Genomic DNA, 15,689 nt, shown 5'->3' with positions numbered 1-15,689 from the left:
GAGGGAAGCTTCAGAACGAGACTAAGGTAGAAACACTAGAGCGCTGACCTCAAAAGGATTTGCGGCCACCATCTTGCGTGGAAGTTAAACCTGAACAAGCTAGTTCTAAGACCAGCCTCCGCAAGAGCCACCGGGAGTGAGGACGCCGCTGCAACCAACGTGGGTACAAGGAAAAGGGGAATAGTTTTTGCTGCGGGAAGAACTTAAAAACGGGGTGACCCTACAAAAAGGGCCAGGCCAAGTAGCTGCAAATGTAGATTATGCATGTTAATATATACTTATCTTTCTCATACCCAGTTAGCTGTTTGAGATCAACAAAAAACTAAACATAATTCTCTTGTTCCCCCTACAACTACCATATGTATTTATTATTTTTTATGAATATAGATGTTGCATGCAGTAGGCCAATGTGAATCAATCTAAAATTGAGTTACACATCCTGCTAAACTCGATTCAACTAAAAAACAGACTGTTTGATCTTTTTACTGGTCAATTTCAATGTTTTGTGAATACACTTGAATCACTCCAATAAGTCCTGTATATGACAATCCATGCTTGAGTGTATGCATGAGTTTGTGTAAAAATAAAGAATCTAAAATGCTCAAATGGAATCATTTTGCATACAAAGTTCTACCTACAAAAATATAAACAGGAATGCTGATATCGGCATGTACATTTCCTAATGACGTGATACCTTGCTCTGGCCACTATATAACTCGGGTCATTTGTCTTATCTTTCGATCCCCCAAACACCCTCTCTCACGTGTGTAACATTTGCACTTGCAGCGCAAATGGTACACAACCCTTCAAATCTGTGGTAGTGAACAAAATAAACACAATTTTAAATGACACCTGATAAAATAAGATTCACCACTGTCCACTTTTAATGTGTGAATCAAGCCTGCATGATTCAGTTGCAAAACTATTTTGACACCATTTGCAGTTTAAATACCTGGTCAATGAAATAAAGAGAATTTCTATATGGGCAGGTAGATATTTGTGTTAAGCAGTGTGAGGATGAAAGTTCCCAGCTGACAATACCAGATGCCCCATCACTCCACTTTACCCACTGACCCTATAGGTTCCCCTGTCGCTTTAGTTTTAATGGAGGTTGAGGGGCCTTGGCCTAAGAGACTCTCAGACTGCACATATAGTGCTTCCGAGGACATCCTTGAGGAACCAATGGAACGGGGGTGGGTGGGGACACTTACCTGGTCTCCCACTAAAAGTTTAGAAGGGTAGCTTTCTGAAATCACTGAAGTCCCTGGCTGGCTGCAGCACATAAAGGCTTTCTCTGTGCAGTAGATGCACCCTGGGGTTACGCCGACTGTACCATGGGGTAAATTTAGTCCGCTGACCTGTGGTAACAGCTGAGCTGAGTCGTGATGCTTTGTCGCAAGTCTTGATATGTGATTGTTTCATCTCCCCTGGCAATGGCCTCCCAATCTTCCCTTTTCTCATACCCAATACCTGCCATCTGGTATGCTACACAGCACCACTCTAGGTGGCCTGTTGTCCCCAAAACATACTGAGGGGTTCCCTGACTCTGCCTGGCTTTCCAAAGGTTCACTGCCTGCCTGGCTTGCTTGGAAGCCACATGCTGTTTGAATTGTTCACTTGATTTTAAGTATCAATCCAAAATCTGTAATTTAATGCTGACATGTCCATCTACCCTGGAGAAACAAAGACAATATTTAAGACCTCTTGTCAGGCAAGCCAATAATAAGATTGTTAAAAATACTTTTAATTATTGCCAATTCCTCGAGTCCTCTAACGTTGCTTTAGGAGTTGCATTGCTTTTAGTCTTTCTGAATAATTTTTGATGACTTTAAACTTTTTTGTAACATAATGCTCTTAATATTAAGGATATTTTAATGTCTTTTGTAGAGATTTATAACGAAGAATGCAATAAATATAAATAAATATTGAAGTAATGGCTACACATGCGGTTAACCAGTATAGATGGTCAGTGAATTCTGTGGTCTAAAAGAAACTGCTGTTCCACTCTCAATAATGTTATATGTCACAGAAGTAACATTTCCCACCCCAAAATGGTAGCAGCCTGGCCACAGTTATAAACAAACGTGCTCAAAGATCTATTGGCAACAGAACAGTCAACAGGATTTCTGACAAATAGTTTCGTAATGCAAAACAAATGAATACAATATGTGAGAACAAAGATTTTACCTCTGGCGGAATACCATCTTCCAAGTGGGGGTACAGAGCAAGAGGGTGCTGTGTCAGGCCGTACTCTATTTCGTCGATGTATTCTCTCCTTGCTTGTTGTAATGGGAGTAGCTTTGAAAAAACTGCCTGGTCTTTTGTAAACCTTTTCCTGGGCCTTTTCTGCTCTCTGGCACCAGATGGCTCATGGAGGTTGTGAATGATAGGCGAAGTGTCTTTCATTTGCAGAGGAGATAAGCCACTGGATTGAGGTGGGTAGCCATCTCTGAAATCATCTACTGCTGGGTCCAAGAACCTCCAACGACTGCCATTTAGGGAACCAGATAAATTCCTTTTGGTGTGGGGATCTTTTAGATACTTAGTCGTCACTCTTTCCTTGTACCTGGGAGCAAACACTTTTGAGTTAATGTTAAAAGAGTGAATTTATTTCATGCAAGTGAGCAAACCACATTGATGCAACTCAGGCTTTTACTCTAAAGTAATTCACAAGTACTTCTGTAAGAGTACTCTGAATGGCAAAAAGGAATGTGCACCCAGTCTCCCTTAGAGATAATCATAAAATTACAACCGTCCTGACAAATGAATACCATTAGTACTTTTGATATTATTTTAAGAAATGTTGCATTTATGCCTCAAAAAAACTCTGTGGTCTAGGGTTTCAACAAGCAACACCTCTCAAAAAAATAAAAATATTCTGCTCGTGCTGCCAGCTCCCTTGCATCATGAATGCTTGGCAGGTTTTGCCTACTGTACTGTGATCTATGTGGGCCTTCAAAATCAATCACACACTGGGCACAGAGCCTTCACACCCTGAATAGTAGGTTATGATTTAGCTGCTCTAGTTTACTAATTGTAAATATAAGACCTATTATTTATGAAAGCTATAGATACTACCTGACAGTCAGATCATTGAGGGTAATTGCATATGACTTACAGAGTTCCAAATCCTTTACCACCTTCTGAAGTAAATCTTGACTGGTCACCCACTCTACCCTAGACAAGTAGGACACGCAAAGACAGTAATTGCTTAAGACATGTTTCTGTGTGGTGGGAGGCCTTGAGGGAGGGGTTTGGGTAAGCCAATCAGAAGCACATTCCCTCAGACTATATGAGCAATCACAGGTGCCTGGATGGCTTGTGTGAAAACTTCCTTGAGGGCGTAGAGCTCGATATTATGAAGAAGTCAAGTGTGATCCTGGGTATTTTTAGTGAGATTCTTAATGTATTGAGTAGAAAACATTCACTTCCAGTGGTGCCCAGCTTTGGGGAGACCCCTCAGTCTTCCAAGTGACGATAGCAGAGCTCAATGCTGACAGAGTCATGAGAGCGGGGTAAACACTTAGTGGTGTCTAGATTCAGTTTAATGTGTTACTATGTAACCTACGATCACATGGCAAAGTGGCACGTAGTCAGAAGTGTGTTCTTTCTCAATGAGTTGAGACGAAAGTACAGTTGCCTGTAAATTAGTAGTAAGAGATGGCCTGCTCATCCAGGAGATTCCAAAGAGGCTCCGTGTATATGATGAAGACCAGAAGGACAAAAATGCAGCCCAAGAAGATAGTTTTGGGGAAAGGAAGGAAGTTAACTATTTCACAACATGAAAAAAACCAGGAGGAATATATGGTTCTTAAAAGGATGATGTGATAAAGACGAAGAATCAATATGCAAGAATAATCAATAGCCTAGATGTGTAGGGAGTCACTGGCCACTAGTACCACCCAGTTTGAAGCCAGAATGAAATGTATCCAGCAGGAAGCTTTCAGAGAAGTAAATTACTTTGCTGGTGGCTGTGGTGGCAGTTTTGCTGTAATTGCAATGAATGCACACAACCATGTATGCATCTGTGCACTTACACATCTGTTCATCCAGCCATTCATTAATTTGTAAATCTGCTCAATAACCCATCCATTCACACAATAACGCACACAAAAAGTTGCCAATACTAAACTTATTAAACCATTCCTAACAGCTTTGTCAATGTTTGATTATTTTATGAGAACATTAAGAAATGATTAAAATAATGACTATATAGCTTGTATATATAAAACAAAGTTAATTCCAGGACAGAACTGTAACTAAAAGAACTACAGTGCCCTTGTTGCAGGCAATATGCATACTTATGGGATTTTGTCGCTTTAAACAAGCAGTAGACATGTCAGCTACAACTCTCAAAAGAAACACAAGAATTGCTGTGCTACTTGAACTCAGTTCGAAACATGCCATACTAGGGTGGTCATCTGTCCTGCACTGCACAGGTTTTCCCTGCAACTGTGATTCTTCTCCTGCTGCTCACAGAAATGCACCGCAGGATGCCAGCTATTCGATATTTTGGTTCTTTGCCACTTTTAACCCACTCAGAGAACAAGCAAATCTCTTTCAGTCCTTCTTGTCCTGTAACAGAGGAACCTTGATGACAGAGAGGGAAAGGTTAGGCACAGAAGGGATTCTGCACAACATAACTTCAGGAACACATTCAGCTATTGGGACCCATGTCCAGCTACCAGCTGATAAACAGTCAGGCCTCAAAAAATCATATAAACCTCGAAAAATCATTAAAATGTTCATAGAGCTGCAGCTCGAATAACTTGAATAATCTACTCAACCTAACTGTAATGTACTTGACCTGTAGACAGGTGTCAAAGTATGTGATCCTATGCAAATATTTTATTTTACAGAGTTGCTTGTTTCTTCATTCTCACGAGTTCACCTTCAAATATGTGCATTCAGCATATCTGGTGTAAAAAAAACTACTGTTTGATTAAATAAATGTCTGCTCCATGTATAATACGAATCTAGCCCACATTTAGGGTACATATGGTCCAAGACTTCCCTCTTACTTTACTAATGCAAAAAGAACAGATTATGGACAGAATGCAGAACAAATCAAAAATGTACTCCCAGTCACAGAACTGGGTTTAATGCATCAGTTTTTTTTTTTGTTCGCCATGCCATTCCAGTTTGGATCCAGCCATATGCAAATCAGTCTTGACCCTGCTACCCATGGGAACAATCCAGCCCAACCTGCCAGAACAGGTCCTCCCTGAACAAGAAACAAACATCCTGAGACCAGGTTTCGGGGTATCACCCCTCATCTGCCAGGTTAGCTCAAATCTGGTGGCCTAGCGAGCACGGGACCCACTTCTAGGCATACTTTTCCCACTTAGGGCGACAAATGCAGATGATGGATGGAATGTGGAGCAAATCAAACATTCACTCCCAGTCACAGATCAAGTTCCATGGCTTAAGCATCCCCACTGTCCTGAGGCAGTAAGTGGTTACTGGCCAGTACGCATTTTAGATGCTCATATTTACCATTATGGATTCTAAACTTAAGACTATTTCATTCGATTTGGATACCAGAGTTGTTCATTTCCTAAACCTGCCTTGCAATAGCAGCACCCAAGGCTTAGTTCAGGAGGTGATACAGCCATGTAGTCATGTCTAGACTTTTTAAAAGTTCATCCTCCAGAAAATTCACCCTCCGATCCCAGCAGGCATTGACTCACCATGGTTGTTGGTTGTACTGCCCCTGCTCCTGCATGGTAATTTCAGAGGAGACTAAACGGCCTGTCTTGGATAGAGCGCTGGCTGCAACATCACTTCATTACAAGGGCTCGGTATAGTCACGCTTTGTCATGTACTACCAAACACAGGAAATTGGTCACCATATGCCTCTTAAGTATGCCCACAGCGGTCACCATGGCGACCGCGTCCCATTTTATAAGCTAACCAAGTTTGAATTGCGCACGCGAACACGGCCATTTTAAAATCAGGCATAATTGAGCACATGACAATGATGTTGCGTGACAAAAACACGTCTCTGTGTATTAACACTTCTGTGTCATTGTTGCATTTGATGCCATTCCCTTTCTAGGGCGTAATCGGTCCCACTCCCGTGCAGTACGTGGTTGCTGCACGTAAACAGCGGCTACCTATCCCCAAACCACTAATACTGAAAAGAGAGGAAAGACTTTCCTACGAATAATTTGCGCGGACGTCATTTCAAAATGAAAGTAGACACGTAAAACCCAGCAAATAGAACATTTGATCAACATAAGCTTAGTCTCCCAATAATAACACGGTACTGGATTATTTGGAGTTCAGGAAAATAGGCACAATATATGTATGTGTCAAATTGTTTGGTGTCCAACAATCAGACAAATGAGTTTTTGTAAAAACAAGCGCTCGCCAGGTGTAACACATCTGTTTTCACAATTTGTTGCGCATGCATGGATACAATAATGATTTATGAACATTAGCCTCTACCAGTGTTCCTGAATGTTCCAATTTAAAATGGCGACCAAACTATCGAAATAACGTGTTGTAAACTTACTCTTGAACGTCCTCTTTCCCTTTCTATTTTCCGTGTGGTTGGTGTCCCACCTTGTACGGAAGTGACCCTTGAATTTCAGGCATCTGCAGAGTTCATGGTTAGTCGGCAGGCTGTCGGGATGGACGCTGTCGAAGCTGATAGAAAACTGCGAGAGTCGAATAGGGAGGAGGCTCGCTCCTGTTTGCGGGAGCTCTCTCGGCACTCGTATTGGTTCGACATGTGGATCTTTCTCTTATTCGAACTATTTATTCTAGTCGTCATCTTTCTGCTTCCCTTCTGAGTGTCCACCTCAGCCACGCCAAAGGGTGAGTGTTCTGCAGAAGTGTCGGGAGCGTGGAGGGTTGGTGGCTCTGTGGTGTAACCGTAACAATCACTCTTGGGGTGGGAGCACCTGAGACACTGCACAGGAAACCTTCCATCGATTAAAAAAACCCACAACCGGGTAAAATTGTATCCAGTGTATTAACCCCTTCGCTGCCAGGCCTTTTCCCCTCCTGTGCCGAGCCTTTTTTTGGCTATTTGGGACAGTTCACGCCTAGGCCCTCATAACTTTTTCTCCCCATAAGCTACCCATGTCAAATTTGCGTCCTTTTTTCCAACATCCTAGGGATTCTAGAGATACCCAGACTTTGTGGATTCCGCTGAAGGGGACCAAGAAATTAACCCTAAATACAGCGACATTTTAGTTTTTTTAAAAAAAATGGGGAAAAAAGGGCTGCAGAAGAAGGCTTGTGGATTTTTCCCTGAGAATGGCATCAACAAAGGGTTTGCAGTGGTAAAATCACCATCTTCCGAGCTTTCAGGAACAGGCAGACTTGAATTAGAAAACCCATTTTTCAACACAATTTGGACATTTTAGTGGGGCATACCCCATTTCTGCTATTTTTTGTGCTTTCAGCCTCCTTCCAGTTAGTTACAGAAACGGGTAAGAAACCAATGCTGGATCCCAGAAAGCTAAACATTTCTGAAAAGTGGACAAAATTCTGAATTCAGCAAGGGGTCATTTGTGTAGATCCTACAAGTGTTTCCTAAAAAAAATAACAGCTGAAATAAAAGAGTATTGAAATTGAGGTGAAAAAAAAACAGCCATGTTGCTTCACGTTTTACTCTGTAACTTTTTCCTGCGATGTCAGATGTTTGAAAGCAATATACCGTTACGTCAGCTGGACTCTTCTGGTTGCGGGGATATATAGGGCTTGTAGGTTCATCTAGAACCCTAGGTACCCAGAGCCAATAAATGAGATGCACCTTGCAATGGGTTTTCATTCTGTACCAGGTATACAGCAATTCATTTGCTGAAATATAAAAATTGAAAAATAGGTATCAAGAAAATCTTAGTATTTCCAAAATGGCCACAAGATTAAGGTGTTGAGAAGCAGTGGTTATTTGCACATCTCTGAATTCCGGGGTGCCCATACTAGCACATGAATTACAGGGCATTTCTCAAATAGACGTCTTTTTTACACACTGTCTTACATTTGAAGGACCAAAATGTAGAGAAAGACAAGGTCTGTGTTCCCCTATGTCTCCCGATAAAAATGGTACCTCACTTGTGGGGGTAGGCCTAGCGCCTGCGACAGGAAAAGCCCCAAAACACATAGTGGACACATCGAATTTTCACAAAGAAAACAGCAGTTGTTTTTGCAAAGTGCCTAGCTGTGGATTTTGGCCTATAGCTCAGCCGGCACCTAGGGAAACCTAGCAACCCTGCGCAGTTGTGAAAACTAGACACCTAGGGGAATCCAAGATGGGGTGACTTGTGGGGTTCTGACCAGGTTCTGTTACCCAGAATCCTTTGCAAACCTCAAAATTGTGGCCAAAAAAACACTTTTTCCTCTCATTTCGGTGACAAAGTTCTGGAATCCGAGAAGAGCCACAAATTTCCTTCCACCCAGCGATCAACACTATCTGGACACATTAAAATTATCAAATACAAAACTACCTGTTTATGCGGGGGGGGGGGCACTTGGGTTTTGGTCCTGGGCTCAGCAGCCTTCTAGGGAAACCTACCAAACCCAGACATTTCTGAAAACTATGCACCCAAGGGAGTCCAGTGAGATGTGACTTGTGTGGATCCCCCAATGTTTTCTTACCCAGAATTCTCAGCAAATCTCAAATTTAGCAAACAAATTAGATTTTTCCCACATTTCTGTGTGGGATCACCGCACTGGGACATATTTCATACCACCCAATGTTCCCCTCAGTCTCCCGGTAAAAATGATACCTCTTTTGTGTAAGTTTTGTGTAGGTTGGCCAAGTGCTTGTAAAAGGGAAGAGACAAAAACATGTAGATATTGAGGGGGAACCAAAGGGGGTCCAAAAGGGCAGTTTGCAAAAAAAAAAAACATTTTTAGGCTGACAAGTGCAGCAGAATTTTTATCTGTATAGATGAGACAATGCTGGGTGGTAGGAATTTTGTGGATTCCTGGGAAAAATGTGTGATTTCCAGCAAAGTTGGAGGTTTGCAGGGAATTGTGGGTACAAAAATGGTGCGGGGTGCATGTGAAACACACCACCCTGAAATCACCCAGATGTTTAGTTTTCAGATGTGTCTAGGTTTCCCTTGAAAAATAAATCCCTGGTGTCTAGTGGGCATTTCAAAAGCCGGATTGCTTTACAGTCCGGCTTTTGAAATGCTCTGGTAGACTTCAGAGGGAAGGAAATTTCTTTCCTTCCCTTTGAAGCCTCTCAGGCCCCCATCACATGATCGGAAGAGAAATGCCTTGCATTTCTCTTCCGATTGCGATGGGGAAGTGTCCTCTGATGAGGTCAGCGCACGTTTGCACGCTGATGTCTTTACACGTCACTGGCGGGGGTGGAAGGGGGAGGGCTTCCCCTTCCATCCCTGCTTTTGGGGGGTGGGATGGAACCCCACGGAGGGAGCGCTGGCGCTCCTTCCGGGCTCCAGGCCGAGGACGTAATGGTTACATCCTCGGCACAGGAGCACTGTGCCGCAGGACCTAACCACTACGTCCACGGCACAGAAGCGGTTAATCCACTCTAACGAATGCAAGGAAATTTTGGCAGTTGTCCGTGTGCTTAGACTGTTGCTAACCAGGACCCCAGTGATTGTGCTCTTTCCTTTAAATTAGGTTGCCATAATGCCCATTACACCTGACAGTTGGCATACTGGTGGACCCCTGTATGTCCCTAGTATATGATACTTGGGTATATAGGGCATTGATACCTCAGTGGTCCCCCATGGGTTGCAGCATGTATTATGCCACCACGGCAACTCATGCAAACTGTCTGCAGGCCTGCCATTTGCAGCCTGCGTGAAAAGATGCATGCACCTTTGCACTGCTGGTCTGCACCAGGTCACTGTATTTCACCCCTGTGGTAGGCCCTTCCAGCCCTAAGGGCAGGGACCAGGTCCCTGTGTGTGTAGTCACCCCTGCATGAGCAGAGGTACCCCTACGAACTCCAGTTCAAATTCCCCAGACTTCGTAAGTGCGGGGAAGCCATTTTAGCTATGTACTGGTCATAGGTCACCACCTATGGTCCAGCTACATAATGGTAACTCTGAACCTAGGCATGTTTCATATTGAACATATCAGAGTCAGTCAGTCAAATAACTTTATTCGGCAATTGCCATAAAAGTACAGACCAAGACACATTTCCCAATCTATAAATGGTAAAATAAAACTTTAAAACCATTACTGGAAGCACCAGATGAACATCCAATCTGAAACCCCTTGACTTACATAGATAAATATACTAGACATGATTAAAAATCACAAAGTCAGAAAAGTACAAATGTTAGCGTTAAAAAGATATACTATACGTACATAAAATATTTAAAAAGGAGTAGGCCTTTTCCTAATACGTAAAGAAGCTGTGACAAAGTCTAATACATGGTGACAAATTTGGATATTAGGCAATCTCTGAAGGTATAGCAGAGCTTCCTTATAATGAATAGGTCTAAAAAGACGTAACGTGGGTAAAATAAAGGCCCCTCTAGGTGCAGCATATAAAGGGCAAAAAAGAAAAAAATGCAAAGTGCTCTGGGTTGATTTGGAGTCACAGGGACAAAGCGGTAAATCCTTTTTCCAGAAACATGGTTCAGGGAAAGCTACCTTAAAATGAATTAGGTTAAGTCTAAAAAGTGGTAAAAAGGAAATTATTTTAAAACTTGAAAACCAAGACAAATAGGGTTCAAGGCATGGAACAGTCACAATCCGAGAATAAGAATCGAAAGATTTCAATTTCAGGGAACTATAAAATCTCAGCTCTGATATGTGCTTGGAATAAGTAGACTTCAAAACAGACCTAGAGTTTGTGGTTAATAGATGGGGATCATCAAACATATATCTAAGCCCTAGGTTCTCAAAGGAGTTTTGCAGAAACATAAGCCAGGGAATCCTATTTGAGTATTCCAATTGAAGACAATCAGTGATACAGTCTTGGACCAAACTTGCCATAGGGTTTGACCAACATTTGATCCACAGCAGTAGGGGAGCCATAAAGACCCTGTCCTCCAAAAAGCACTGACCCAGTTCTTCATGGCAGATTATGTTTGCGGTGCATTTTGGAACCAACAATAATCTGCGCAGGAATTTATTTTCTACACTCTGAAGAGACTGTATTTTATTATAGCCCCAGACGCCTGCCCCATAAAGGACTGATGCAGTGCATTTGGAATTATAAAGAGTTTTCAACTGAGCAGGGGGTCTGTGACCTAGTTTATTTGAAAAGCGAAAAATTGCTTCATTGTTCCTTATCAACTGTTGGAGCTTAAAATTAATGTGTGTCTTCCAGGACAAAGAAGAACTCATGTACATGCCTAGATAACAAAATTCTTTGACCTTATTAAGAGTGTGCCCTCCCATAGAAAATAGTTTAGACTTTGTATTGCGTTGGCCACAAGTCATAACTAAAGTCTTTGGGTAATTTACTTTCAGATCCAGATTCAGCATAAAATCGTAAAATACATCCAGTAGTCCCTGTAAACCGTTTGCAGTACGGGCAATTAAAACTGCATCGTCAGCGTATAATAAAACTGGAAGGTGTCTCTGACCCATCTTCGGTATGTCCTTTGCATGTTTTAAAAGTGAATCATAGAGCCCATTTATATAAATCAGAAAGAGAAAAGGGGCTAAGATACATCCCTGCCTTACGCCCCTAGTTGACGGGATGGGGGAGGTTCTCTGCCCATGTGAGCCGACCTGAACAGAAATTGTTAGGTCTGTGTGTAGGCGTTTAATAAGCTCCAATAGAGGGGGATCACAGCCTAAGGCTTCCAAAATTTGCCATAACTTTGACCTATTAACCATATCAAAGGCACTGGTTAGATCAATGAAAGCCATGTGAATAGACTCTTTTTTGACTGTCACATATTTGCTGAGTATCAGCTGCAAGTTTAAAACTTGCTCAACTGTGCCTACACCAGGTCTAAAACCAAATTGAATAGGGGATAAAATCTGGGCCTCGGACACCCAGTCTTCGGACCGGGACAAGATCACACTACCTAAAATCTTTGCCGTCGAATCAATAAGAGAGATTGGTCTGTAACAGGAAGGATCTTGTCTATTACCTTTTTTAAAGATAGGAACAATAATGGCCGATTTCCATGAAAGGGGCACGTTACTGTTTACCACACTATTCAAAACATTTGTAACTAGCGGACCCCAAAGATCAATTTCTGATTTAAAAAGATCAGCGGGAACCCCATCGGGGCCGGGAGCTTTTCCCTGCCTTGATCTATTAATAGCATTTTTGACCTCGTGGAGGTCAAAAATAATGTTTGGGGCCTTAGTTTTGGAATCTAAATTGAAAAGTGCAGAAGGATTTACATGCGAATTCTCATAGGTTCCTGAACAGAAGACTTTCCTAAAATGAGTTAACCAGACATCCTCAGTAATAAGACAGTCATCGGCCAAAGAGTGGTGACCAGAAAAGTATGAGTGATTAATCACTTTCCAAAATTTAGAAGTGTCCTTCTGCTCAGATGCAGCCAAAAGATCGCCCCAGGCCCTGGACCTAATTTCTGATTTCCGTTTGTCAATGGCAGCCTTATAATCAACTCTGGCTATTTTAACTAATTGACGGGAGAGAGGAACTGCTTTAAGTGCATCTTTGAGTTTTTTGTGGGCAGATGAACACGCGGAGTCGAACCATCTGTGGGCCGCCGGCCCCTTCGCAGGCCTGTCCACCGCCAAGGCGCGTGAAATGTCAGTGCTTAAAAATTCAAATTCACGCACTATGCGGTCAGAATCTAACTGCTGGGAGAGACGCATCTGAATCGAGTCCGACCTACTTCTTACAATTTCCTGGTTAAAAAGTTTTGGATCTATTTTGTCCCATTTTAAACGTATGCCACAGTTTGGATTATAAACAGTAGCAGCGCTCAAGCTTTTATTATTGGGTGCCTGAATAATTTTTAGGTCCAATATAATACTAAGGGGGTTATGATCACTCGCACAGTGGGGCGTAATCTTGAATTCTTGAATTACGTAAAAATCAGAGGAGCTGATAAGTATGAAATCGATAATACTCCCCCTCAAATTCCCTGTAAAGGTTGGTATATTGCAGGCGTCAGGGGCCAATTTCTCGGTAACATGGACCAAGTCAAATTTACAAGTAAAAAGGTTTAAGGCATCTCCTTCAGATGTATGGTTAAAATGAAATACTGACTCTCTGCCCTCAGCAGGAAAGGCACACAGGTCCATGTGTTCTTTGCTGCACAGAGGAGTGTTGAAATCGCCCACCCATATAATAATTAGGTCACTATTCTGCAAAGCATGTGAAGAATCTATAAAATCCGTTACCTCTTCCAAATGACCCATAAGGAGGCCCCGAGGGATATTGTTATAAAAGTTTAAAATAAGGATATCCTTTTGGCCACAAATAGAGACTAGGACAACCATAAAATAAAGGGAAGACCAGATTAAAGACACTTTTAAAAGCGGGAGATGTACGGAAACGAGAACTAAGAGGCCGCCACTAGCTCTCTCCATCTGGGAGGTTAATGCCGGCTGACACAAAGGTGAAACCGTTCAGGAGGAACGTATCTTTGGACCAGGTCTCCTGTAGACAGATTATATCGTAGGAGGAAATGAAGCTCTTCCAGTCCGAATTGTCAGATTTAGATCGCAGCCCTGCTATGTTCCAGCTAAGCAGAGTTAATGGTCTAGACACAGGACATGACATTAGAACTTTAGTATTTATAGGAGCTTTCAGGTCCAAATCAGGCTTTCCTGTGTCCCAGATACATTCAGCGTGGACATTCCCAGCCTTTGGTCTCTCCTTTTTAGAAGAACAGGGGTGGGTCACGATAGTCAATCGTTCACGTCAAGGTGACTGAGAGTCGAGAACCGGTTGCTAGAGGGTACATTTACCTGTAAATGAAGCCTTTCAAAATCTGGTCTGCGAATACTAGAATTAGTGACAATGCGGTTTGGTAGGAGCACAGGGTCGTAAAAATGATACAGGGGATGTATTTGAATCCTGTTAGTTGACATTTTACAGTAGTCCAAATTGGTCAAAAAATTGTCTACTGAACGAGGATTAGCAAAATTTAAAACAACATAGTCTCCCTCCTCCAATACTTTGGAGTGTCCTACCCTCCTCACTCTTCGGGCCATGAGAATCTTATCATTGTGGAAACAATTGGATTTGAAATTGAAGTTCAACCAGTGACCAGCTTTTCTAATTAGGGAGTGGGTATCTTCTTGTTTGGAGCACTCCAGAGGAGGAACATTAGAGAGAACCAGAACGTACGGGTTGCAGGCAGGTGGTAAATGTAAAAAGTCTGCATGGTTAGTAAGTTTAGTAGGATCTTTGTCATGCGTTCTAGAGGAATAAACTTCCCTTATCGGCCCTGATGCAGGGTTGTCAGCGAAAGGTCCTTGACCAGAGACGGTTCGTGGATCAGGCAAAAAATTACTTACTCCTTGGGGTACCAAAGTAGGGGGAGGAGTAGACTGATGTGCTGGTTCGGGGCTATGAAGTATTCCAGTGCATAAAGGACCTGGTTTTAAAAAACTAGATAAAAACCTGGTCACATCGTTACAAAAGCAATCGAGCTTCCTAGCGATCAAGGTGGAATTTTTTTTGCCTCAAGAGTTGCGCAAAAGGATTTGAGTGTCAAGTCAGTAAAACTAGAAAGATCTTCAGGAGCATCCTTACTCGGAGGGCATTCGGGGAAGGAGACCAGGGGGATTGGGGGTTGGTCACTATGGGCCAGGGAGGTAGGTAGATTCTTATTGGAGCCCAGGGCCTTTTTTGTATTTTTGAGCTTTTTCCCGGCTCTCCTCTTCTTCAAAGGGGGAGAATCGGCCTGAGAGCAAGAGCTTTCAGGAGGAGGAATAGCTAAAAGGAGAGAAGAGTTAATTTGGTCGGTAGTGGGGAGTATATCGGCGCCCAACTGGCTGGTATTCAGAGGCGAGATCAGTGATGAAGGACCAGTCCTTGGAAAAGTGGAAATATGGATGGTAGGTTCCAAGGGGGGGTGTTGAACAGTACTTGGACAGCCCCAATCCTTTCTTCTACATGTTCAAGTTCGGATTCAATGGCCCCCATCACAGAAGATAAATAACTAGTAATGGAGGACTGAAGGGAGCTGGACCCGGCTTCCCCCTTCTGAACATTAGACTTTCTTTTCCCCATATTTGGTAACAAACTCACACAGTATCTGAAACAGCACCCCGATGGAGATTCCACAGGCAGAAGAAATAGACGTATGGGGGGGGCCCAGCCCGGCCTCTTCCGGTTGAGGACGGGCGAAGGACGGGCCCGCCCTTGGCCCGGGCTTTGCCCGGGCGCCGCCCGCGTGCGTCCCGCACAGCGGGAGCGCGATTTCAAAGTTAAAGGGCTCCTGCCCCTCCTTCACTCACAGCACTTCCCGCGACGGCGGGAGCGCGATTTCAAAGGTAAAGGGCTCCTGCCCCTCCTTCACTCACAGCGCTTCCCGCGACGGCGGGAGCGCGATTTCAAAGGTAAAGGGCTCCTGCCCCTCCTTCACTCACAGCACCATACTGATGCAAGTATTGGTGGCATGATTCCATGCACTCTGGGGTCTCCTTAGAGGACCTCCCAATATTACGGGTACCAGTCTTCAAGGGTCTGCGAGCAGCAGATGCTGCTGCAGCCCCTCAGACAGGATTCTGCCCCCCTGCTGCTTGACCAGTTCAGGAAGGGAAGGCAGAACAAAGGATTTCATGTGGGAGAGGGG

At 43.2% G+C, this 15,689-nt stretch overlaps 1 protein-coding gene across 1 annotated transcript in view; it reads right to left on the bottom strand.

The window, feature by feature from the left end:
* Positions 1-6,132, bottom strand: part of LOC138289371 (protein FAM47E-like) — a 116,240-nt gene extending 110,108 nt beyond the window's left edge. The window contains exons 1-2 of the mRNA XM_069230168.1: positions 5,691-6,132; positions 2,188-2,566 (exon numbers count right to left, since the gene is read on the bottom strand). Of these exons, the coding sequence (XP_069086269.1) occupies positions 2,188-2,566; positions 5,691-5,725 (414 nt within the window). The 5' untranslated portion in view covers positions 5,726-6,132. The remainder of the gene's footprint in view (positions 1-2,187; positions 2,567-5,690) is intronic.
* Between the last annotated feature and the right edge of the window lie 9,557 nt (positions 6,133-15,689).

The sequence above is a fragment of the Pleurodeles waltl genome, chromosome 1_1 (assembly GCF_031143425.1).
Source record: "Pleurodeles waltl isolate 20211129_DDA chromosome 1_1, aPleWal1.hap1.20221129, whole genome shotgun sequence".
In the NCBI taxonomy this organism is placed as follows: Eukaryota; Metazoa; Chordata; class Amphibia; order Caudata; family Salamandridae; genus Pleurodeles; species Pleurodeles waltl.
Note: the sequence above shows the minus strand (reverse complement) of the source record. Positions and strands in the feature narration are given on the sequence as shown.